The sequence below is a fragment of the Asterias amurensis genome, chromosome 11, assembly GCF_032118995.1.
Source record: "Asterias amurensis chromosome 11, ASM3211899v1".
Classification (NCBI taxonomy): domain Eukaryota; kingdom Metazoa; phylum Echinodermata; class Asteroidea; order Forcipulatida; family Asteriidae; genus Asterias; species Asterias amurensis.
The window spans coordinates 1,362,622-1,386,918 of NC_092658.1; the positions used below are offsets into that span (position 1 = coordinate 1,362,622).

The following is a 24,297-nucleotide window of genomic DNA, read 5'->3' on the forward strand; positions in this document are numbered from 1 at the left end:
TCTAATGAACCAAAGATATTGTGGGTGAGATTTGGCATCCATGTTTGTATAATAAATACAATAATCACATGAAAACCTGATTGAAAATGTCCTCACTATCACCTGCTCTGCTTCTAACTGTGAATATTAATTTTGTAACGATGAGACTAAATTTGAGTTTTTGTTTATAATAATTAGACAGCCCTCATGTTGGGACGGAAGACGGTGAGGACAGAGTGAGATCACGGATGGTCCATGGAGTGGAGAGGGATTCTAAACACAGAGATCACTCACCAAGGTAAGTTTTCTTCTTCTATTTGAGTGCAGCCTTCAAATGATTGAAGAGAAAAGGCAACGCCAGACAGTGAGAAGAATTGCAAGATGAATTAATTTGAGTATCAAAAGTAGAATCTGTTTTGGGGTTTTTTTTTGGGGGGGGGGCCAAGGTGTTAGAAATGAGATTGGTATAATCTAATTTTAAAGTTTAGAAAAGGATCTAATTTTTTGAGAAGAATATGCTGCCATAACTATTATTCAACAGACCATCTAGAGGCGAGCTGATCATTTGTGCCTGCATAAAAAAAAATACGTCCAGATTTCTCCTCAGGATTTTCCCTTCAGTTCTTTGGAACTTTTTTCTACTTGGTTCTTGGTTATCTTGGTTTAAATAATTCTGGAGCGTTTATAGTTTGGGGTTTTTTCTTGAGGATTTTTGTGAAATAAGTAATTCTTAAAACCAATACACCATCCACTGCTGCTAAATGTCTCTGAAGTTTTCTGACTTTGCTCTTTTTGTCTTTGTCTTCAGACCCAATAGAGATTCAGCAGATTTGCTGCCGTCCGCAAAGTACCATGCCCACCGGTATCCAGGTGACCTGGGGTCAAATCTCATTGTTACCGGTACGTTGACCTTCCTCGCATCAAGAAGAAATCTCCACTCATTGTGTTTTACATTCATTAATCAAGTGTCACAAAAGCCATTTGCGAGTGAGAGTTGAATGATGTATGGTACAATGACTTGCTTAGTCAAAATGAACAGCTTACATTTGAATTTCTCAGACTATAGAGACAGTTGCTACATGTACGTCAAATGGTTTGGGGCAAGCTTTTGTTAAGCAACCTCCAGCTGGGCAAACACATCAATTCAGAATTGTGTATGGGTGATCACTGTCGCTTACGAAACTTAGCAAAAGCTTGCCCCTAATCATGTGACACAGCAATTGTCTGGATAGGCTGAGGAATTCAAATTCACGTCATTGTACCAGACTATGTTAAAATCTAACAGAATATTATGTAAAAAAATCAATTTAACTTATCGTGCAATCACTGTAAAAGCACTTTGCACTTTATTGCTTAGCAATCAATTTCATTGCTCACTGGTACTCTGTTTGCTTATCAATGGTGTCTTTCCTCGCACACAGGTGGTGGCAGTCTCGGCCCCTCAGCCCCGCACTATGATCCAACAGAAGGGCGCATGACACCCTCCCACCCAGCCCACCTAGCCATACCCCCACACTGGCTACCCCGAACCCCTGGGCCACCCCACGCGTCCCCACTCTGGTTAGGGCACCCGTTCGGCCTGGCGACACCCCCTGCAACCGTCCACGATGGGCCCCCGGGCCATCTCCAAATGCCCCCGGCTGGATTCCAAATAGCGAGAGACCCGGCCAATGGGCAGCTTGTCCTAGTACCCCAAGCACCTACTTTACACTCAGACTCTGGCATTCCACCAAGTAAGTTCCAGACTTTTTTTGTTCTTTGAAGCAGGCCAGGGATTGGTCAAAATAATTCCTGATTTGTAGATTTGTTCATTTTTTGGGGTTGTCAAAATACTTACTTTATCATCAACAGGCATCATGTTCTTCTTACTTTAGTCTAATTTTTGAGAAAAAATCAGGAAACTTTTTGATTAAAGAGCCTGAAGGTCTCCCTTAACAGTGGTCCGCTGGCCAATTGCCAGTTAAAACAACTGAGGACCAGTCAAAATTCACTCCAAGTGGTCCAGCTGGCTAGTCCAGTGTTGAATGCATCCTATTTTCATTTGAAATATTGACAAGTGAGAAAGCTGACAGACGTGTGTGTATCCTAACATATGCATAAAATAACAAATTTGTGAAAAGTTTGACTCAATATTGGTCATATTGGTCTTTTTACTTTTTAGGCTTGAATTGTATGCACTCTATTTTCCTGATCAACTTTTTGGTGAATCTTTGTAAATATTTCTGTATTTTTTTGAAAAACACGGTTTAGGTATTTTAGTTAAAACAATGTCAACTTTTCTAAGAAAACGGTTTTTATCAAGTATTAAACCACAATGAAAACCAACTGGGTATAGCTAGTTAAATATTTGTTTGAACAAAGACATTTTTAAGTGGTGCCAGTTGGAAGCCAGGTTTTTGTTTTTTAGAATTCATCTATGTATCATGTCTGCTCCGTTTTGCATTGTCAGGTATGTGGCCATATCTCGTACCATCCCATCTACAACCTCACAGTCATCAACTTCAGCAGCTGGTCTTGAATCAACCCTCCTTCGGCCCGCCCTTACCTCATCAGCCACAGCACCCCCTGACACACCGCCCAGATCAGCCACTCCCAAACAGCGACTACCACTTTGCACTGCAACAACACCAGGAAGCCCTGACCCAGTGGTACCGTCAGGACGAGCAGCGCCAGAGGGAGGAGCAACGGAGGAGAGAACAGCAATCCCGGAAAGGATCCGGGGAGAAGACGTTGTCAAGCGAGAAAAGTCATAAAGGCGCGACGAGCGTAGACGGGAAGGTCGAAGGTCACCTAGAGAGGAAACCTGTACCACATGACGTTCTGAATTTAAAGATACCCCCTCATACGCCCTATATACCGGGAGTCTCCCTAACAGGGCAGCCACCGGTTCCCTACGTGTACCCACCTCAACAAGTGCAATATCTGTATAATCATACTGGCGTGTATCCTGCGCCACCGGTGTCCTGTGCTTCCTCGCCAAGAACTGAATCCGGTACGTCGACAGCCTCCCCGAAACAAGTGACTAAAACGAACTCCGGCGGAGACAGCCACAAAAGTCTCAAAAGCGAAGATAGCTTGAAGGCGGCGTTGAAGAGTATTAGCGTACAGACATCACCCTCAGAGACCCCGGCGAGTGTGGAGTTCTCAGCCGAGACCAAACCGCCAAATTCTCAAGAAGCTGACGATAAGGACGACAGGGATAACTCAGTCAGGACTGAGGAAAGCGAAGATCAGGAGTTGATCATCGTGGATGTAGTCGATGACGACAACGACTGTTCCATGTTGCTGAGTGAGAGATTCAATCGAGAGAACAAAGAAGCAGCTGAAATAAAACCCGACTCTGAACCCATCATAACTGAGATTGAGAAACCAGCAGACGGTTCTAGAACTAGTGATGTCAGTTCCTTCCCTAAGGATTCTGTCGAGATTCAGAGTGAGTTGAAGTGGGATCCTGTTATCATCCAGAAGATAACATCCGAGTCCAGACCTAGCACTCCCCCGGTAGACCCCTCTGTCAATGTACCCCAGACGGCGGCTTACCAAGGAGTTCCACCCGCAATGCTGGAAGAACCAGGCAAGGAGTCGCTTATCACCAACGTCTTAACGACGACACAGAGCTTTGCTTCCCGAATGGAAGCCCTAGACCAAGACCAGCTGGCCGCCATCGAAGGTATCGCACTCTTGAGCGAGATCTCAGAGCAGAACGCTTTTTCCATTGGCTCCGGTAAGTTTCATATTATCCCCCCCCTTCTCTTACAAACCAGGATCTTTTTTTACATTGAGTAACTTAATTTCCTCTCCCTTAAACACATAAACAACCCAGCATGGAAAAAGGTCTGAATGTGTGTTGAGATCTAACAAAAAAAGTTTAGTGACTTGTCGTTAAGAATGTGGGACGCTCACATTATCAAGGACGAAAAACTTAAAACAAAACTTGACATTTGCAATTACCGGAGGGTTCCAAATAATCTCCCTGTGCGGGGAACGGAGGCTGCTGAAATCTACACTGAAATATCACAGGCAGTTGGTTATTATAAAAAACTTAAATGGTAGTAGCCGCAAGAAGTGTTAGGTGAAATTCCCTCCTGACTGTCTTGCTCTGTGCCCAATGTACAAGTGAAAGATTAAAATAAATCCAATGAATGCTGTAGTGTTCCTTTTAAAGGAAGTAAAACATCCAGTTTAAATACGATCTATGGAGTTTCTGGATTGAGTGGTCTAGTGTACTGAACTCAAGCTCGTGTGTTTCTTATCAGCAGGTTCGAGTCCCGGTTTTGACAATTGTGTCCTTAAGCAAGACACTTAGCCATAATTTTTGCGTCCTTCAGATGGGGAGGTTAGCCGTAGATCTCTTGTGTTGTGCAGTGCACATAAAAAAAACCAGCTACACTTATAATTATGAGAAGTGTTGTTTCAGCCATGATGGCTGAAGAGTTCACCACATCACCTTGTAACATGTTGCTATTAAAATGGGTCTCACAAAAAATAGCTTTTCAGTTTATACCTGTTGTACAAAAATCTCTGAGATGCCAGTGGTTGTGTTAAACCTCTGTTGTATAGTTTTTGTAATTATTCTGGTTGTTTAAAACACAAAGCATGCAGCAATTTTTTCCCAGTCTGGAAGAAACATAGTACAGGAGTCTCTGAGCTTAACTTCTATTATTATAATAATACACTTTTTTTGGTGAACAAATTTGAAACTAATTTTAACGAAAAAGGTGTCCTGCCATTTTGTTCGATGACCCTTACATAGCTCCAAAGTAGTTCCATTTATTGCAGGCCTGCCATCTCTTTTTAAAATAATATTAAATAAAAAAAATCACAGTATGATCTTTTAAATTTGATCCAAATGAATGACAACATTTTCATTTGCAGACAACGACAAGTCGAACACGTTACAAAATTCACAGACGAGAGATGACTTCTTTCTTTTGGAGTCTCGTCACCAGGACAACGGTACCCCTCTCCAGGGCAACACAGCAAGCGCAGTCACCTGCGCTGGCGTTAGCTCCCTCCAACTCATATCACAATCCTGCCCAACGTCCCCTACAGATTTCATCTTCAAAAGTGAGTTGGTATTTTGGGTGTTTTTACGAACATTGTGGAGTTGAAAGATGTTAAATTTGCATCTGGGATAAAGAATATCATTTGTTTTCACCCTGACATTGATGTGTGACTAAGCACTGTATACTGTAAAAAAAAAACGGGACAAAAAACGTCAAAGATTCACCTAATTATTGGCTAAACAATTGCCAGAAACAGTTTACCAACCAAAATGCTGTGCCATGTATGTTTGACTGGTTCTCTGTTAATAATTTTTTGGCTAATCAGGTAATCTGTGAAGGTTCAGAGTTAGTTCGTGTTTGCATGAACAATTAATGTTAAGAGTAAAAACAAATTCCAGATTGGTTCCCTAAATCAATTTTTCAATCTCTGAATTTGTAAAGCAGTTACAATTGACATTTTAAGTGAGTGTATAATCCTAGCTAGACCAATTTCATTGTGTCTCTACTGGGGTGTGAACCAGCCCCATATATTAATCACCATTGACAAACCTGTAGAAGTTTGAGATCGATCTGCCATCTGGGTCACGAGAAAATAGTGAAAAAAACAAAAACAATAACAAATTTTGCATTGCATCGATGCCAAAACAAAAATGACTGAAACGCTCACTGAGCGATAAACCCCAAACGCAAAATTAGATTATTAATTTTATCATCAATTTCAAACAAAAATATATTTCAAGGGATGTTTTCTGCTATCATCATCATAAGACCGTGGAAGTTGTATGTAAATCTGTGTTCTTCACGATTTTGTTTCTTACCAATTCTGTAAACGTTCCTTTAAGCACTGTCATAATTTGGCAACTTCTGGTCTGCCCATAGGAAACATACCAAGCGACGGAGGGGACAACTTCACATCGGCTGGCGATATGCTGAATCCAAATGAAGTGGAGATGAGGATCAGACTAGCCGAACTGCAGCGGAAGTATCAGGAGAAGAAAAGAGAACTGGATAAACTACAGCGCAAAAAAGATAAAAAGTAGGTACTTATTTATTTATCCTTGAGGGGCGAGGTGAAGGGATTGAGTAGTATAATAGTAGTTAATAATTGTGGCTTCTTATATAGCGCACATGTCCGTCACCCGGTGCGCTCCTGGCGCTGTAACATACAGTATTTCCTGCCAGATGTTGGACTACATATTGAATTATGAGACCTAATTCTGATAGCACCATGTAATGTTTTACAAGGTGCTGTGGCGCAATTTGCTACCGATCGGACCAGGAACACTGGGGCGAACCCCTTCTCTTTTCGATAAGTGCACTTGGTTCTTTTACATGCGTTACATAACACATGGAACCAACGGCTTAACGTCCCATCCGAAGGACAAAGCAATGGTTAAATGTTTTGCTTAAGGACACGAGTGTCACGGCTTGGGGTTTGAAACTTTGCATGATGGGAGTTTAATTAGGTAAAGTTTGCGGTGGCACTGTTTGTAAATGGTTGACATCTCGGGAGAGGATTTGACAAAAACAATTGTACAACAAGCATCTCAAATCAATGTACGTTCATAAACATTGTTTTTGGTCGACATGCCACATGCTGAGAAATTTTAAGAGAAGAGATATTTTGAGAATGATTGAATGGACTAGGGACTTTTTAATACTAAAAGTGACACGATAGCAGGCGTACCAGGAAACTTCGGAGCATAGGCAACTTTAAGAGCATGAAGGGGCACACCGCATGAACGAGATGTGCTTTTTTGGGATACTTCCGGTCCACGGGTGCCAAGAGTATTTTGGAGGTTAGCTCAAGAAATCTCATCGTCATGGTGTTTCTGGCTTTCTCAGGGGCCAGGATTGTCCAGGAATAGCGGCAGAGGTTGTGCTGACTGCATAAGCTCCAAGGCTTGTTCAACTTTAGACTCCGTTTCTATGTTTAGCATAAGGATTGGCGTTATAGGTTCTAAAAATAATACATTCACACACTTCATGTGACCTTAATGTCAGTAGGCCATGGAGGTGTAAATAGATTATAACCTTTTGGGTTTTTTCCTGTAAAACTATTTTTCTGTGTGTGCCATGTCTCGGACAAATCTGCTCCATGTTAGTGTCGTTAAACTACTCCACATTGGTATATCTTTACCACGCCTCAGTATTATTTTTCCACACTTCCAAAGTATTTTTATTTATTTATAGAATATCAGTGTCGCAGTAAAACTCTGACTACTTATAGTAAAAGCAACAAATGTCATGTGGACCCCGATATGGAGACCTACCAGACTATTTTCTCTTCCAGTCTCTTCTTGTTTTTCTTCAAGTCATAGAGAATAATAAAATGGACACAAAATAATATTTACAGCTCCCTATAAACTCTGCATTATAAAAAAAAAATCAAATTAAGTAATTGTTTTTCCCTCCAAGAGCAATTTTTTTTCCCTCATTAATAGTAAAACAATTCGATATAGACGATGTGACCTGTGACATTTTATGTTTACAAAAAAAAACACTGAGCCTGGACTTCCTGGAGGCACGATTTGTGCACAACCTCAAATCTATTCTATGGAGATTGCACTGTCTAATCCTTATCAACTTTTGATATGATGAAAGGGGGCACATCTCAAAACTCCAGCTTTTACTTTCATAATTCTTGGATTTATGTGGAAATTATGACACAAAATGTCAACTTTCCCATATGGCCTGTGCAGTATTGTGCCTGCCAGAATACTCAAAGAATGTACAAGGTCACACTTATTGTAAACAAAGTTCACATGGTCTATTAATTATCAGACGTTGTTCAATGATTCCACATTTTGTATTCACAAAGTGGAACGGATTGATCGTTCCTGTCCAGAAATCTCTGTATTCAGGTATTGCTCTAATATTGCCATACACAGAAGAAACATCATGTAATCACTCGTTCCCCCCTCTTAGCAGTCGAATCTCAATTCTTGCGTTCCATTCTTGGGGATCCTCGCTGCTCCCCGACCCGCGGCTTATCAACCCTGGCAGACTGTCTGCTCACAAAGCAAAGCCACATGGTCCCCCAGAGGAAACCAAGGTCAACGACAGGAAATGAAAAAAATAACTGCAAACTTGAAGGAGAGTTAAGCTGACAGACAGACGCTAGCTCTTTAAGATTTCGTGATTTGTCCGATTTGATATCAATTTGGAACAGCGTAAGTTAATCAAAGGCACATCCAGGATGTTAGAAATTGTTCCCAGTTTCCCTACTTTTTTTCCTTCTTCTTCCTTTTTCTTACATTGCATTACTTTAAATTACCGTTGTGACTTGCGACCAAGGTTGAACATTAGCGAGGATTATGTGCTCTGACACTGTGCACATGTATCGGGCTATAAGGCATTGTTCAACATACGATGCGTATTTAATTACATCCGTCGACGAGGTAAACGGTCCCAGGCAAACACGACTGTGATGTACACGCGTAATCGACTTTGATGGACCAAATTGCTTGAACCGTTGTCAGCTCCAATTTTCCAGCTGATCAGGTCATGGGATGGTTTGAAGTGCTGCCCTCTCTCCCCTAGGTCCCACAATAGTACACAGGGTCACAATCATACACAACTGAGACAATGGAACTAATGAAAGTTGACTGTACTTTTTCCCAAGCCAAGCCAAGCCTCCCCCCCCCCACCCCATGGAGACTCTTCTCAACAAAATCCTTGTTGAAAAATGAAAAATAAAGCCATCGGCTCCCAAAGATCGACTGAACCGAATATAAAGCTCTCAAATCTGCTCACAGACAAATGTCTGCTTAGCTGAAATTGATAATCTGCTGGAAGGCTTTGTATAATCAGTATTATGTCTTTGTATTGTATAATCAGTATCTTTGTCTAAGCACAAAATGGATTAAGGAGTAAGTACTACTGGTGATGCCAACAACTGTCTCTTATAGAAGGTGTATTGGCTCTGAAAAGAGCTGTTGTTTTTCGCAGCTAACAGTCCTCCCAAAAGAGCTTTTTATCTTACACATGGTTGTACCCGCAAGTTTACTAGTAATAGTCACTTCCTATTGTATACACTGTGTAAAGCTTCACAGATTACTATACAGGGAGGGTCTACCTTTGGTAATTACTCCAATAATTAAGGACCATAAAAACTGCCTTAGTTAAGAAGCACTGCTGCTGTTGAAAACATTGTGAGAAACAGTTCCCTTCAAAAGAACGTGGTTTAAGAGAGGGGGATTTAAAGACATTGCAACCTAAGAAACATTTCTGGTACGGCAGCCCGGGGCTGTTTACTCCCCAGGGAGCTGAAAAGCATTAATGTGATTTGACCTATGACAAGGGCAGTAATGTAAAGCGCACTGATACGTTATTGTAAAACGCGCTATAAAAGAACTAGTTTATACTATTATAATTTATTATTAGCTAGGAAACGGTTTGGGTTTGTAAGTATGCAAGAGATACTCTAGAATCAACGCCGGAAAGAATTTGTCGCTAATTTTTGAAGCCACTTCACTCTCTTTGAAGGGACAGGGGTTCGAGAAGCCTTGAACTGGACAGGCGGCGTGGCCCTGGGCGACCGAGAAAACGTAAAAACAGTAAAGAACACTTTGCGGAGACAGACCAATGGTAAATGTCTTCACTGCTCTGCATGTGTATGTGGTCCAGTCTCAGTCAGAAGTGTGTATGTCGTGTCTTTTTTTTAATAGTGAAGGGTGTAAATTATATTTTAGGGGTTCTTTTTTCGCCAAGGAGAAAGATTCTGTATCGTAGAGTTTGATTTAATGTTCAATGTTTACTGCAAATCTTTTGTTTGATTTTTAGACTGAAGTGTTGTCAACAAGGTGTATTGATTTCAGATTTTTTAAATTTTGATCAATTGTTTGAGGCTTGTGTTGTGACAGACAAGTTATGAAGAAGTTGACATCCATCTGTCGGATTTTAACTTCCCTCTCAGGGTATGCGTTGATTTGTTTGTGGAGCGGGAAAGAAATGTCAGTTAAAAAAAACTGATACAAACTGCAAATAGAATTTCAGTTTGTGATCCTGGTAGTTGATTTGTTTTTCTACAAAAAGGATCCTTGTCACGCACAAGCATTTTTGACTGACTGATGAAAGATTGCCACCAGTATTGAACCTTTTCACGAGATGTCGAAATCTTCAGGTGAAAGTTCCAGTTGAAACCAATTCAACTGGTGTAAACTGGTCCCAACCGGTCCAGTTGAACTATGATTTGGTAACTGGTTTGAACTGGTTCCTGGTAATGCCACACCACAATAATGACCAGAGTTGGCAACTACCTCCTTCAATTGGTTTCTTTTGCAACCAGTCGAGGAACCAGTTGAATCCAATAGGTACCAATTGAACACCAGTTAATTTCAGTTCAAACCAGTTCAAACCAGTTGACTGTTGAACTGGTTTCAACTGGAATTTCACCTGGGTTGAATCTTAGAAAATTAAACTCGTCTCTGTCTCCGTTTTATGAGCAGCCCCATCATCAAGTCATCGACGGCTGTGCTCCTTGAGGCTGCCGCATCCCTAGAGGAGAGCTCCCCGTTCCAGGTGCCCAAGAAGAAAAAGAAGAAAGACAAGGAGGACAGAGAGAAGAGCAAAGGGGAGGAGAAGAAGAAAAGCAGCAAGAAAGATAAGGAGTCTAAAGGCAGCCACAGTGAGGTGAGTGTCAAGTGGGATTTATTTATTTTTATTTTTTTGGGTGGGGGTGGGGTGGGGGGGGGGGGTCATTACGTTCGAGTTACGTTCGAGCTACACGGCAGCAGACGGTTATATGGCTTTGGACTGGCACCCTAAACAAAAATGTTGACTTAAAGGAATAGCTCAGAGATCGTAGAGCACCGGTACGTTATTCCGGAGGTCGTTGGGTTCAAGTCCCGCTCCCATCACTTTTTCTTTGATCACACCCGAAGAAATACTAACAATTAGAAAGGTATTTATATAGCACCTTAGAGACCATATAAAGAAATCTTGTTGATTTTTCCCACAAAATCTTGTGATTTCTGAAGAACTCCAAAGTGAGAAGGGCTTGGGTAATTTTTTTCCATGAGCAATGATGAACTTTCTGTTTCCTTGCATTCAGGTGACTAAATCCAAAAAGAAGAAGCACAAGACGAAAGATGAGGTCAAGGAATCGTCCACGTTATCATCCGAGGAGGTCTCATCGTCTTCAGGAGGCAAGACAAAGTCTAAATCTAAGTCCAAGTCCAAGACCTCCTCGTCAGGTCTTACTCCTCCAACAAAAGATGCTAAGCAAAAAGGTAAGCAGATCTTCAAGTTTCATTTCTTGCTTTATGTGTCAAAACGAAAGAACAAGAAATAATTAGGCGTTGGCCACACTCAAAATGCATGAAATGCTTGTATTTAGCTGCTGGAAATTCAAGATAATGTAAGGTCTTGAGAATGGCCCATTTGAATCGTAACTAACTAGGTTTTAACTAACTGTTACTTATCATGCAAAAAATAGTTACTGGGCTGACGTTTCGACCCCAGCAGAGTCTTTCTTGACAACACAACAAACATAAATAGGTAACTAAGTGTAACATAAGCAGTGAAGTGGAAATACATTAATGCAGTTAGAAAGCATACAGAAAAAAAGCATACAGTAACAACCATGTGAGTAAACATTTGTTTGTGAAAGTGTTGGTTCTATGGAAGTTTTTTTCTCTGGTCGTATGAAACTGTCGAAAGGAAGCCTGTAATTTTCATCGATTAAAAAAACACTATCCAGCTCGTACTTTGTGGTGGCTAACTTTTAACGACCAGAACATGTCTTTCTTCTAATGACCACAAAGCGTCAACGGATGAAGGCTTCGAACAGGAAACTCCTCGCTTTTAGTATTTAATGTGGCGCCAGGAGAAAGTGTAGAAGTTTTTTTAAAAGGAGGGGAATGCTCAGCTGATAAAGGAGTGAGTGACAAATACCAAAAGTTATCTCAAAACTGTTAAAGGCATTGGACACTATTGTTAATTACTCAAAATGAGTGTTTGCATAAAAACTTACTGGGTAACAAGCAATGGGAAGCTATTGATATTATAAAACATTGTGAGAAACAGCTCCCTCTGAAGTAACATAACTTTTGAGAAGAGGTAATTTCTCACCGAAATAATTAAAGACTTCAGGCCTGAAGCCTTTTATTATGCATCTGAAAGCACACAAAGTTGTTTAACAAGGATGTTGTTTCCTTCATTATTCTCTTGCAACTTCTATACCCATTAAATACAAAAAAATACATTCCATGATTGGTTGCGGTTTTTATGCTTTCTTAAAATAGTTTATACTATCAACAGCTCCAGTGCTTCTCAGTAAGATTTGATGGTCATTTATTTAGCAATCTATAAACCCGACCTTTCAAGACACTGGACACTATTGGTAATTGTCAAAGACCAGTCTTCTCCTTTGCTGTATCTCAACATATAAATAAAATAACAAACCTGTGAAAATTTGAGCTCAATCGGTCGTCGAAGTTGCTAGTTAATAATTAAAGGAAAAAACACCCTTGTCACACGAAGCTGTGTACTTTCAGGTGCTTGATTTCGAGACCTCAAATTCTAAATCCGAGGTCTCAAAATCAAATTCGTGGACAATTACTTCTTTCTCGAAAACTACGTTACTTCAGAGGGAGCCGTTTCTCACAATGTTTTATACTATCAACAGCTCCCCATTTCTAGTTACCAAGAAAGGTTTTATGCTAATAATTATTTTGAGTAATTACCAATAGTGTCCACTGCCTTTAAGTGAAAACATTGATACCTTTGGGCTAACCTCAACAATATTAATTGGATAGCATCCCGTTCTCCAGAGGGATGTTTCCTCAGTGGTTTTTAGCTTTTTTTGACATGCGTGAGTGACTGTTGATCCTCGAAGATGAACTGTGTGAGGCTGTACCAAACAAAGAAATTCTAAACAAAATTTATGTGGAACTCTAAACCCCAAATGCGAATGTGATACCAAGTTTGACGTCACAGGGCTGAGTGCAAGACAACCAGATGCAATTTTTTTGTTGAAAATTTGTGACGTCAAAATTCATATCACATTCGCAGGAAGTATGAACCGGGCTTAACTCAGGCTCAGGATTGAACTGTGTTTTAACGCCATGGTTGGTGCCATTTATACCGCAGCTGGAAGTCTTCTGACTTCTTTAACATGAAGTAAAAAATCTTATCTTTGACAGAAAATCGGTTTGACTTCTAATCTTTGTAGCACGCCAATCGGCTTTCCAAATATTGACCCCAAAATGATTTCTAACTTGAACAACAGGAATCCCCTGAACCATGTCCACTTCCCAGACCCTCAAACTCTGTCCCGGTCTGGTTGTCAACATCTGGCCCGTCTGTCGTCACCCCTGATCTGTCTGATTATAGTCAATATCCGTTGCGTGACACCTGCAGCCTCTTGCTGTACGTGTTAACAATCATTATCACCAATCACAAGGAAAGGAAGCCCCTAGAGCAAGAGGCTACCAAACCTTAAGGTGAAGATGGGTCGAACCTCGTCCGTGTCCCTCGGAGTTCAAGATGACATCTGTGAGGGGTTTGTAGAATGGTCTTGGTCCAGACTGAGAATTCTGTAGTCAGCAACACCAGGGTGGGAAGGGAAATAGGGGGCTTTCTTGGACACAGCTCCCTAGCTATCTCTGGTATCATCTGAGAGAACTACGATGGTCATTGCACCTCATGAAGTAGTTGACTGCACACTTAATTTTAATACTGCATCTGAATTAGTGTAGGTAGTGTTTGGCGAGCTTGATCTGAGAACTCTGTAGTTTGAACTCAAGGGAAAAGGGGAGAAACTCGGACTCTGCAAGAGTTAGCACCCTAGCTGTCTCTGGTATCATCTGACAGAAGTACGATGGTCATTGCACCCCATGAAGTTGTTGACTGCAATTTCAGTAAGACATCTGAGTTGATTATAGTGTAGTGTTTGGGGAGACTCATTTTAGAAATCTGTAGCTCAGAACTTTAGAGAAAATTTGGTTAAATTCGGACTCTGCCAGTACCCTAGCTGTTTCAAGTACCATGGTACCATGACGATTGTTGCACAATCAAGTTCATTACAACATCTGAGTTGATTATAGTTATGTTTTTAGCGAGACTGATCTTAGAAATCTGTAGTGTGGAACTCCAGGGAAAATTTGGTTAAATTTGGACTCTGCTAGCACCCTAGCAGTTTCAGGCACCATCTGACAGAAGTACAGTGGCCATTGCACCTCAAGAAGTTTTGTGTTTGGCGAGACTGATATTAGAAATCTGTAGTTTGGTACTCCAGGGAAAACTAAGGGACACTCAGACACTGCTGGAGCCAGCACCCTAGGTGTTTTAGGTACCAGCCAGGAGCCGGCTGAAAGATAAAGTGGTCATTGCACCCTCATGAAGTTATTGACTGTACAGTCATGTTGGCAACATGTAATCCCCACTAGTTGTCGCGTGTATTGAACCGTACATTTCAGCGAGTCTATTCACTGCAAAGAAGTCATCCATAGAATCATGCTGCCAGACTTGTAACTCTCACCCCCTCCCCAAAGAAACAGTCACATAACACCTGTTCTTTGAGTCTGTTGAGAAATGCATCACATTGAGAGTTCTGTCCCTGGTCGCTACCACGCAGTGCATTGCTCTCACAAGTCTTGCCTGGTGTTAGAAACCATAATGCCTAAAAGCTAAATCAAATAAAGCACCAAGTATAATGCCAATTGTCAATGCCCAAGTTTGGCCCTTGTCATCTTTAAGAAACTTGCGGGTTCGTGGTCAAACCATAGCGTTCAAACCATCTGGGCCCAATTTCATAGAGCTGCTAAGCACAAAAATTGGTTTAGCATGAAACTTCTTCCTTGATAAAAAAAAACGATTACCTATGATATAAATGCAAAACATCAAGTCAGTAGCCTAATGTTTCGAGCAGAGTCTTTCTTGAAAAGGGCTTAAAGGAACATAATACAGAATTTATTTTGTTAGCAAAAATATTGCTGGCAGTTTAAGCACTTTATGTAATCCACCATATACATGTACATAAACAGACAAACCTGTTGAAGTTTAAGATCAATCGGCCATCTGGGTCACAAGAAAATAGTGAAAAACCGATTACAAATTTTTCTTTGCACCAATGCCAAAACATAAATGAATAAAACGCTCACTGCTGAGCGATACACTCCAAACGCAAAATTAGATTATTTATTTCTCATCAAATATGAAATTTCAGACAGAAATAATTTAAGGGATGTTTTCAAATATCATCATCACAAGACCGTGTAAGGTTTATGTAAATCTGTGAACTTCACGATTTTTGTTTCTTACCAATTCTGTAACATTTCTTGAAGTGAAAGAAACTGCTTGTAGGTTGTATTCCTTAGCAAATGTCCACCATTACTAGTGATTTTTTTATGCATAGAAGGTATTAAAATGACTCCACACAAGACTCAATATTTGCATCTACTGCAGTCAGCATTTCTTGAAGAAAGTCTTGAAGGGGTATGTAGTCAATGTAGGAGGTAATTAGAACAGGAAAGCGTTGCTCCAATCCCCAAGATGCAGTTTCCTCAATCAGCAACTGGCCATCCTGGTTCCCCTCTAGGGATTCTAGCCCACCTTCCCCCCCCCCTTTCACCTCGCAAGCTCCTTCATAGTACTTGATCAACTCGGGTACAAAGAAGAAGGGGAAGAAAGAAAAGAAATCTCTCATGGTCGTTGATGGCAGTCCAACAAATTTCAGTGCGCGTGTGTCATCAGACGAAGGGGGGCCCCCATGGGCAATCAAGCAACGGATATTGAGGATTTTGTGTGGTTACAGAGAGCTGCAGTGCTCGGCCACGGACGGTCGGGGGGAAAACGTGGAAAGAACAAATACCGATGGGAGCAAGGAGGAAACCAGGATGCTCAGCCTAAGTAGAGCCACATTTGCAGTGTTTTTCTTGTTAATTTACTATTGATTTTGTCCTCGTTCCTTTATTTTCATGACATTTTTATTATGATTTGTGAGTCGGTTGTGTGAATGCCGGGGTTTGATGGGGAAGAAAAGATCGGTGGTTTGAAGCGAGACTTTTATTGCGTGTTGACTTGATTGACTTGACTTTGGCGTTCATGTAGGTAGGGCACCTCATGATGGGCTTCTGTGAGATGATGTTGCACCCTTCTCCTCTATCTATGGCCAGCATGACTGCATCTCTTAAACCTTGGCACATCAAGTCTGGAATAACACGCTGGCCATTGCCTTCATGCCCTGTCAAAAGTTTCTCATAGACTCTTAGATTTTTTTAAACGGAAGTGCCCTTTGCTAAATGAAAATGGCCTTGTCCTTTCAAAGTTGAAATTCCGGGACCGGGACATTTCTTGCAGGGTTTGCCCTGAGCTATTGACCAGCCAGCGGCAACTTGTAAGCCCTAACTTACAGGTCACCAAGCTTTTTTACTGGTCCTTATAGATATAAGGTTTTCTTTCTACTGTCATTTTTATGGCACTTGAGTTTGAAGTCATACAAAACAGTCAGTGCATGCAGTCGGGGATTTACAAGGTAGCAGTTGGAAGCAAAGAACTAGCAAGCAGGACCACTTGGAGAGAATATTGAATGGGTCAGAAGTTATAACTGGCATTTGGGCCAGCGGAATATTGTTAAAGGAGAACAATCTCTTGCATATAATGATTCAAGTGATTTTTTTGATCTGCCTGATGACAGAAACAAAGGTGAATGACTTCTGGAAAGAGTTTTCTAAAAACCCTGCAGATTTGTGCTGTTTTTGGTTTTCCAGTGAAGTCACGGTGCTGATTTTTGTATTTATGATTTCCTTTGAGAGTCGCTCTATCAATCGGATTATCATAGGTGAACGACCTCTCTGATGTATCCGTGAACTGGTTATGAATTATAGCTTGTCAGAGGTCATTGCCCTCTGTGTTTCAGGTCAATTTGCCTCTGTTGCTAGAAAAGTTTTTAAAAACTCCTTTGCACAAACTGGTTACCAGCCTAAACATCATGTTTGAAGGTTAAAAGGGCTATTCAGATGTTGAACAAAAATTTATTTAGAAAAATATATTTATCAAACATAAAGAAGAAGCAAAAAATACCCAGTTGGTCAAGATCATCATCATTCCTGATTAAACTACAAAGCCATTAGTTTAAGCCAGGAAAAGCCATTGAAAACAACTGGGCCCAATTTTATAGAGCTGCTAACCACAAAAATGTACTTAGCATGAAATTTCTTCCTTGATAAAAACAGTGTCACCAACCAAATTTTTATGTGATTTTCAGGATAAGCAAACAAGAGCTGAATACCAGTAACAAGCTTTTATATGCAACAAATTGAAATTTGGCTGGTAATCCTGTTTTTATCAAGGAAGAAATTTCATGCTAAGCAAATGTTTGTGCTTAGCAGCTCTACGAAATTGGGCCCTAATGTTGGAGACAGTTGGTCTAAACTATCTGATTCACTTGATGGATGACTTTATTCTTCAGTGTATGAGTCTTTTGGCCATCGCTAAAGGAGCTTCAAAACAAGTTTTTAAAAACCCCAATAATCCATGAATTAATACTTATCAATCAATCTCTACTTTCATCCTCCAGGTTCAGGGAAACCGAGAAAGCCATCTACCCCCGTTGACTCTTCAAGCCTTGAGACTCCGAGTAAATCTCTGAAATCATCTAAGACAGGTGGGGCACCAAAGAGCCTTCGTACCCAGAACAGCTCAACAGAAATTGGTGAGACAGTTGTATAAATCCCCTCTCCCTCCCCCTTTTTGCACAGTTGGTGGGGAAAACAGGAAGTATGTGCTTGGTGCTTATAGCTATGTTTGATTTGATTATCGCCGCGGCTGTCGTTGGGGTTGTTAAAGGCATTGCAGCCGATTTCACAAAACGCTAGGATTAATCCTGTCTCGAGTTAGGACGAGTTACTCGTTCGTCCTAACTTAGGATTAATCTTAAGGTTTGCATGCTACAGTGCAGGGTTAAGTCCTAAGATTAATCTTAAGTTAGGAAGAGTTTGGTGAAATCGACGGCTGGACACATTTGGTAATTGTCGAAGACTAGTATTCTCACTAGGTGTAACTCGACATATGCATAAAATAACAAATTTGTGACAAATTGGACTCAATTGGTCATCAAAGTTGCTGGAAAATAATAAGAGAAAAAACACCCTTGTTGGACAAACTTGTGTGTTTTCAGATGCATAGTAAAAGGCTCCAGGGTGGGTTTAACAAAAGACTAGTCTTATCTCGAGTTAGGAGGAGTTACTAGTCCTAACTCTTTGTGATATTGACCCCTGGCCTTAATATTTGAATGAGAAATTATCTCTTTTTTAAAAACTACAATACTTCAAAGGAAGCTGTTTCTCACAATGTTATATTAACAGCTCTCCATTGCTCATTTTATGCTAACAATAATTTTGAGTAATTACTGATAGTATCTATGCCTTTAAGAGAAACATGCACACAAGGGACGGAAGGCATTGACCCTAGCTATGATGACAGAGTTCGAATGGCTGTCAATACATCATGAGTCAATTTTATTTTATACACTGTTCAGTTTAATAACAATTCTATAATTGAGTAATTTTTTCACACAAATATTTGTGCATACTTTGTGATTTTATATGCTGTATACCTCAAAAACATGTTTGGATTAAAATTAGCCCAGTTATGCCAGGTGTGAATTTAGTGTGTTTTTCTGTGGATGTTTCCTAACTAGTGGTATCCCAAGAACTTAACACTATTCAAGAGAGATTTTCACATTGTGCTACTGCAAACCCGGTCACCTAATTATACTTCCAGCATGCAAAGTTCCAAATCCTACTAACCCTGCTTGGGGAGACCATTTAGTTTCACATGCAGGACCGTATCTTTAGACTGTTGGAATGCCCTTCCACTGAACCTCAGACAAGTAGACACTCTCTCCAACTTCAAGACCTCACTTGTTCAGTCTTAGCCCAAAGTAACGTCATGCAGAGTTCTCTGTTCTCTACTCGTCGAGAGTGTTTCTATTATTATTCTTATTGTTTAATATTTGTTCCAACCTGAAGATACGGACAGCAGTAGCATCATCTGGCCTAGCAGCAGCAACTCCTCCACAAAGATCCCCTCAGTCAAAATCAAATCCAAGAACTCTAAAAAGAAGATCAAGGAGTCAAAGGTCAAAGATGGCAGGAAAGACAGTGTCAAAGGTCAGGGTTCAAATGACTCGTCGACCGACACCACCATGGAGGCCATTGAAAATGTCATCCGCAAAAGCTACATTGGTCCAGGGAATGGTGAGAAGGAAAGTGGAGGGTCTGTATTGTTGAAGCGTGCTGTGCCAGTCTACGGTGAGTGCTTGAAGTAGACCCACTTCTACCAACCCCCCTCTGGTCTGCACTCCTACTTTCCCCCTCTTTCGCTCTTCTACCTTCCCCCTTCCGCACTACAACTCTCTCCCTTCTCCCCCAAAAAAACTACAATTGAAAGTAGGCATATATGAGTAGATTTGTGTGTGCTCTCCTGTGCCATGAGGGTTTTTCCTGGTTTTCCTTAACAACAACAAATTAAACACTTGCGATCTGTGGCTGTGCTTGGTGGTCATAATATGTTGTGGCTGGCTGCCGAATGCGCCTATGCAGCTAGATCACATTCCAGCCACGCCTTTTGCCATTCAGCTTCTCAGCTGCAAGTGAGAATAATTAGCATTCCATATTAATTTTTTACCCACCTCCCCACATTAAAGACAAGAAAAAATGAGAAGAAAAAACGTCAGAATTTGGAAATAAGTGTGTTATAAATTGTAAAATATTTCATCCGGGTTCTTGTTTAGAACTTTAGAACACCTTTATATGTGAACGACAGAGTATAAGTCGTGATTCCACAAAGTTTAAGTGTTACCAAGTTACCTTCTGTCCTCATCCACCCAGTGTTCTTATATACAATTTTTGTTTTATCCATTCAAGTAGAAGATGACAGTGACTCCCCATGGGAAACTGCGATGATCGACGCTAAGCAGAAGCGCAACTCAGCCGGCCAGACCCAGCAGAAGGGCCTCGCCCTCCTTGCTGGTATCTCATCCCAGGAACTCATGAAGAGCAATGTGGTGATGAAAGACGTCAAGATTACCATCAGCAAGGACGGGAACGACGGAAAGATGAATGATGGTGAGCCACTCAAGAAGAAATCTGGGAAAGCTAAGAAGAGAAGCGCCTCTCCGGCTTCATCTGAACAAGGTAAATCAAAATATATATAAATACATCATGAATTATGGTAATTATGAATATTTATTTTTAATTTTTTCCCACAATCTGATAACACCTTGTTGTCAAACACTTTGGTGAATGATAGTCAAGTTTCAATATAATGGCCCATGCACGAATACCCGCTATGGTGATAGAACATTTTCAGTAGCTGCACTAACTTGCTGGAACAAGCTCCCTCTTCTCATCCGTGACTCATCCTCAATCAGCTCATTCAAGTCTCAGTTAAAAACACATCTTTTCAGACAATGCTAAAGCGCTTTGAAACGCCTGTGGAAATAATTATTTATTATTGTATTATTAGCCCTAAAATCTAAACCTTAAAGCCTAACCCTAAACCCAAATTTAACCCTAAACCCTAAACCCTACCCTAAACCCTAAACCCTAACTGTTAACCCCAAACCCTAATCCTAAACCCTAACCACTATTCCTGAACCCAAATTGTTATTACTCTACCTGTTGTGGCTTGACATACATACATGATGCATCACCATGTATTAAAGCAAAGCTACCCTTAGCCACAGTCGCCAATCCAACTAACTCGGCCTACTATCGCTCTTTGCATGGATGCAATACATCAATGAAAATGTTTATATTGTTTTTTCTTTGTGATTCTATCCTCTTTTAGAAACTCCAAAGAAATCTCGGAAGACGTCACCATTGACGGTGAAGAAAGAGAAAGACAACGATTTCCCGATCAAGACACTCAAAGTTTCCAAGTCAGACAAGAAGCGAGAGAAGACTCCGAGTGAACCGATGCTTGTTTCATTCTCCTCTAGCCAAGATAGGAAGATGGCAGAGGAGAAACCAGTCTTCAACGCGGAAATCTGGACGAGACGGCGCAGCGAGAGGATTTTCCTGAGCGATATCAGTCCCGCTCCATCTCGGGATGCGAGTCCTCTGGCCAAGACACACGAGCCAATGAAGGTTGCTAAGAAAATCCTCCAGTCACCGAACTACAAGGCTAAAGCGCCGGCGGAGGGCATCAGTACTGAGCAGGGAGCAGTGACTAACACCGACCACAACGGGGTCGCAAACATCGGGAGTGTTCTGGACGCCTTAAAGACAGATACTCTACAGATCAGGAAGAAACTCGCGAGTATGTCTGCTCAGGAAGACGAGGCGGACGACACGCCGAGGAAAACCAAGAAGAAGTTATCAAAGAGGAGGGAGAAGTCCGGCAGTAGTCGACAAGACCCAACAGGCGACGTCAAGAAGCCCAAAGCAGAGAATGACTTTATGGATAGCAGCTGCAGTGATGCTGAGAATGTGCCTCTCAGCAACCTGGTGGATCGGCAGACAGCATCGGCGCCGAGATCCTGTATCATCAACAAAGATGAGCTTGAGAATGGTTTGAGGGTCTTGATACCGATCGATGGGTTGTTTTACGCCGGTTACGTCAACGCAATTCAACCCCCAGATGTCTACGGCGTTATCTTGGACGGCGAGCGCGGCAACAGGCCACATGTATTCTCCCAGGAGCAAATGTTGCAGGAGACTTTCGTCGACGTTAAACCCCTCGCAACACGCTACGTCCCTGAAGGTACTCGAGTCTGCGCTTACTGGAGCCAGCAGTTTCGATGCCTGTACCCTGGTACTGTTGTGAGGGGCACCCCAAACCCAAATGAGGATCCAAACTTTATTTGTGTGGAGTTTGACGACGGGGACTCTGGTCGAATCCCTGTGGATCACATTCGCATGCTTCCTCATGACTTCCCTATCGTTGAATTCGAACCCATTCCAAATGAGCTGCAGAGAAAGAGACGGCGGCGCACATCGGACACAAGCTCTAACGCGAACTGTAAACCTGAAACCATCGACACCAACGAAGATGTCAACAATAAAATCAAGACAACCTCCCCAAAGAAGAAGCCGAAGTTGACCGAGTCCGGCAAGTCCGCTGTCAATCAAAACGAGATGGACAGGATCTCTGAATCCGGAGAGGACGACGTGTTTCTGCCGCCCTCCCAAAAGATGCTGAGTAAGATGAAAAAGTCCAAAAGCCACGACAAATCAAAACGATCGTCAAGTAAACTCGACTCAAAATCCAAGGAAAAGAAGAAAAAGAAGAAGAGGAAGCGAGATGAGAGGAGACAGGAATCGTTGGAGAGGAAGAGATCTAAACGATCCTCCAGTAAAAGCCCGAGAGGGAGCCCTGCGAGAAGCCCATCGAGAAGTCCAGCCAAATCGAAAAAGAAGAAACGAAAGGAGGAGCGGAAGAAGAAGAGTTCCTCCAAGTCGTCCAACGGTGATTCATCTCCGCTGTCCAAGTCCAAGAAGAAGAAGTCGTCGTCATGCAGAAAGAAGAAGTCCCATCATGACGAAAGACATAGCAGCTTCTGTACCGTGGAGACGGAGACGGTTTACTCCACCCATCCCATCACCGGCTCTCAAGCCCTCACTGAGGAGGAACTAGCTTCGGAGAAGTCTAGTTTTGATGGGAAGGGCGTCTGGAACAAGCACAGGGGTACAAGAGACCACAGCTTGGATGACTGGAGCTCCTCAGATAGCGACAAGGATTCCAGCAGTGACAGTGATGAAACTAGCTCCGACAGCTTGGCCAGCACGGTAACTTTACTATTCTTCATTTTTTTTATTTATAATTTCTTTAATTTGTTTCTTCTTCTCATTTTTTTTATCCTTATAAAAATGTTGGTGAATTTTTATTTTAAAAATTTCTTTTTAAGAAAACTTTATTGAAACCTGCATTAACCCTTCTACTCTTGGTAACATTTTCGAGTGAGTTGACCGACCATTTTGTAACCATTCAACTTCTTTTGGGTTGTGTAAGGTCAAGCAACTGTGCACAGAACTAAACTGTTATGTGATGTGTGTGTGCCGTGTACATGTAGGTTCATTTACTACATGATATCATACTACAGGCTGGCATAAATTATCTAGAATCCAAAACCACATTTGATGATAATGAATGGTCAGACAGTAAGAGGGTTGACTTTGTACCGTGTAGAATGCTTTCGCCACATGAACTCATATTGCTAGACTTGTTTCAAGTCGGGTCTCATGCTGACCGACTCCGTAAGTAATGTACTACAAATTTTTGTAACGCACACCCTCTAGTTTTTATTAATTGCCAATCCAGTGACTCTTGACAGTTGATTGGCACATTCCTGGTGGGTGAGGGCGCACTTTGAAAATGCTGAAATCAATTCTCGATGTTTATGCGGAGTGCATGCAGTGGGTATTTAGACAAAAACAAGGCTTGTGAAAATCCAACATGGAAAATGTCTATCATATTTCAGGCAAGCTTAGTATATATCTATCATAAATTATTCCAAACCCGCAGTGGGTGATATTGAAGGGTCAATAAGTAGGAGGGTTACAAAGTTGCAGTTCAAATTATTTAGGATTAAGCTGATGCTTAACATCCTTTGTTCGCTAAACAGGACAACAACGCCCTCACGCCGAGGCAGAAGAGCCGGTCCTGCCTGACGTCCACCAGCAAGATGACAGGTAGGGCCCTTAGCCCTAATCCCTGTAATGCAGTAGGTATGCATGTTCTTAAAGTCAGCATCAAATCCCGTCTCCATCCATCAAGTGGTTAGACAGTCACTCATAGCTCACCGCATCGGTTCTTTTTAGAATAATAATAATAATAATCACTAGGTATTTTAAGCGCTAAACCAACCGCGGTGCGCTTTACAACATAAAACATGCTCCAAGAAAACAAGACAAAATGTTCCAGAACCCAACACTACTCAAAAAGACATGTTCACATGGTATTACGGCAAACCTCTTATAGTCATTACAGCTCAGTGAGAATGGTTGAGGTGGTTGGGCTGGTGTAATGGTATCTTCTCCTCGCCTTCAACCTCTGAAACCCCGGTTTTGAACTATGTTTGGGGCACTATGTGGATTGGGTTTTCAGTTCCTATCTGACTGCGTGGGTTTTCCCCTGGAATAATTTTTTAGGGTTTTCCTATCACATTTAAAGCTGAAACTTCCTTCTTGTTTTCTCTCAATTGGGTTATTGGGTAGTGCAGTGATTTAGTTTGCTTTTTTTCTGAGAGTCCTTGGCTTCACAACCAGAATAAATGAAATTAAGTTAAATTAAATGAATCGTAATATAGCGTCGATATGGTATTGGTTAGTTTGAATATTTGCTCCCAATATATCACAAAGAT

General features: G+C 41.4%; 1 protein-coding gene across 5 annotated transcripts in view; it reads left to right on the forward strand.

Annotated features, from left to right (window-relative positions):
- The window catches only part of LOC139943776 (uncharacterized), an 89,915-nt gene that overhangs the window by 57,086 nt on the left and 8,532 nt on the right, over positions 1 to 24,297 (forward strand). For 3 of the 5 annotated variants that reach the window (XM_071940567.1, XM_071940571.1, XM_071940568.1), the window contains 14 exons: positions 178 to 277; positions 788 to 879; positions 1,401 to 1,712; positions 2,429 to 3,703; positions 4,855 to 5,046; positions 5,865 to 6,021; positions 9,474 to 9,575; positions 10,436 to 10,619; positions 11,041 to 11,218; positions 17,509 to 17,643; positions 18,962 to 19,243; positions 19,862 to 20,128; positions 20,784 to 22,723; positions 23,560 to 23,662. In XM_071940567.1, coding sequence (XP_071796668.1) covers positions 178 to 277; positions 788 to 879; positions 1,401 to 1,712; positions 2,429 to 3,703; positions 4,855 to 5,046; positions 5,865 to 6,021; positions 9,474 to 9,575; positions 10,436 to 10,619; positions 11,041 to 11,218; positions 17,509 to 17,643; positions 18,962 to 19,243; positions 19,862 to 20,128; positions 20,784 to 22,723; positions 23,560 to 23,662 — 5,319 coding nt within the window. The remainder of the gene's footprint in view (positions 1 to 177; positions 278 to 787; positions 880 to 1,400; positions 1,713 to 2,428; positions 3,704 to 4,854; positions 5,047 to 5,864; positions 6,022 to 9,473; positions 9,576 to 10,435; positions 10,620 to 11,040; positions 11,219 to 17,508; positions 17,644 to 18,961; positions 19,244 to 19,861; positions 20,129 to 20,783; positions 22,724 to 23,559; positions 23,663 to 24,297) is intronic. The other 2 variants (XM_071940569.1, XM_071940570.1) reach the window with 2 other exon arrangements.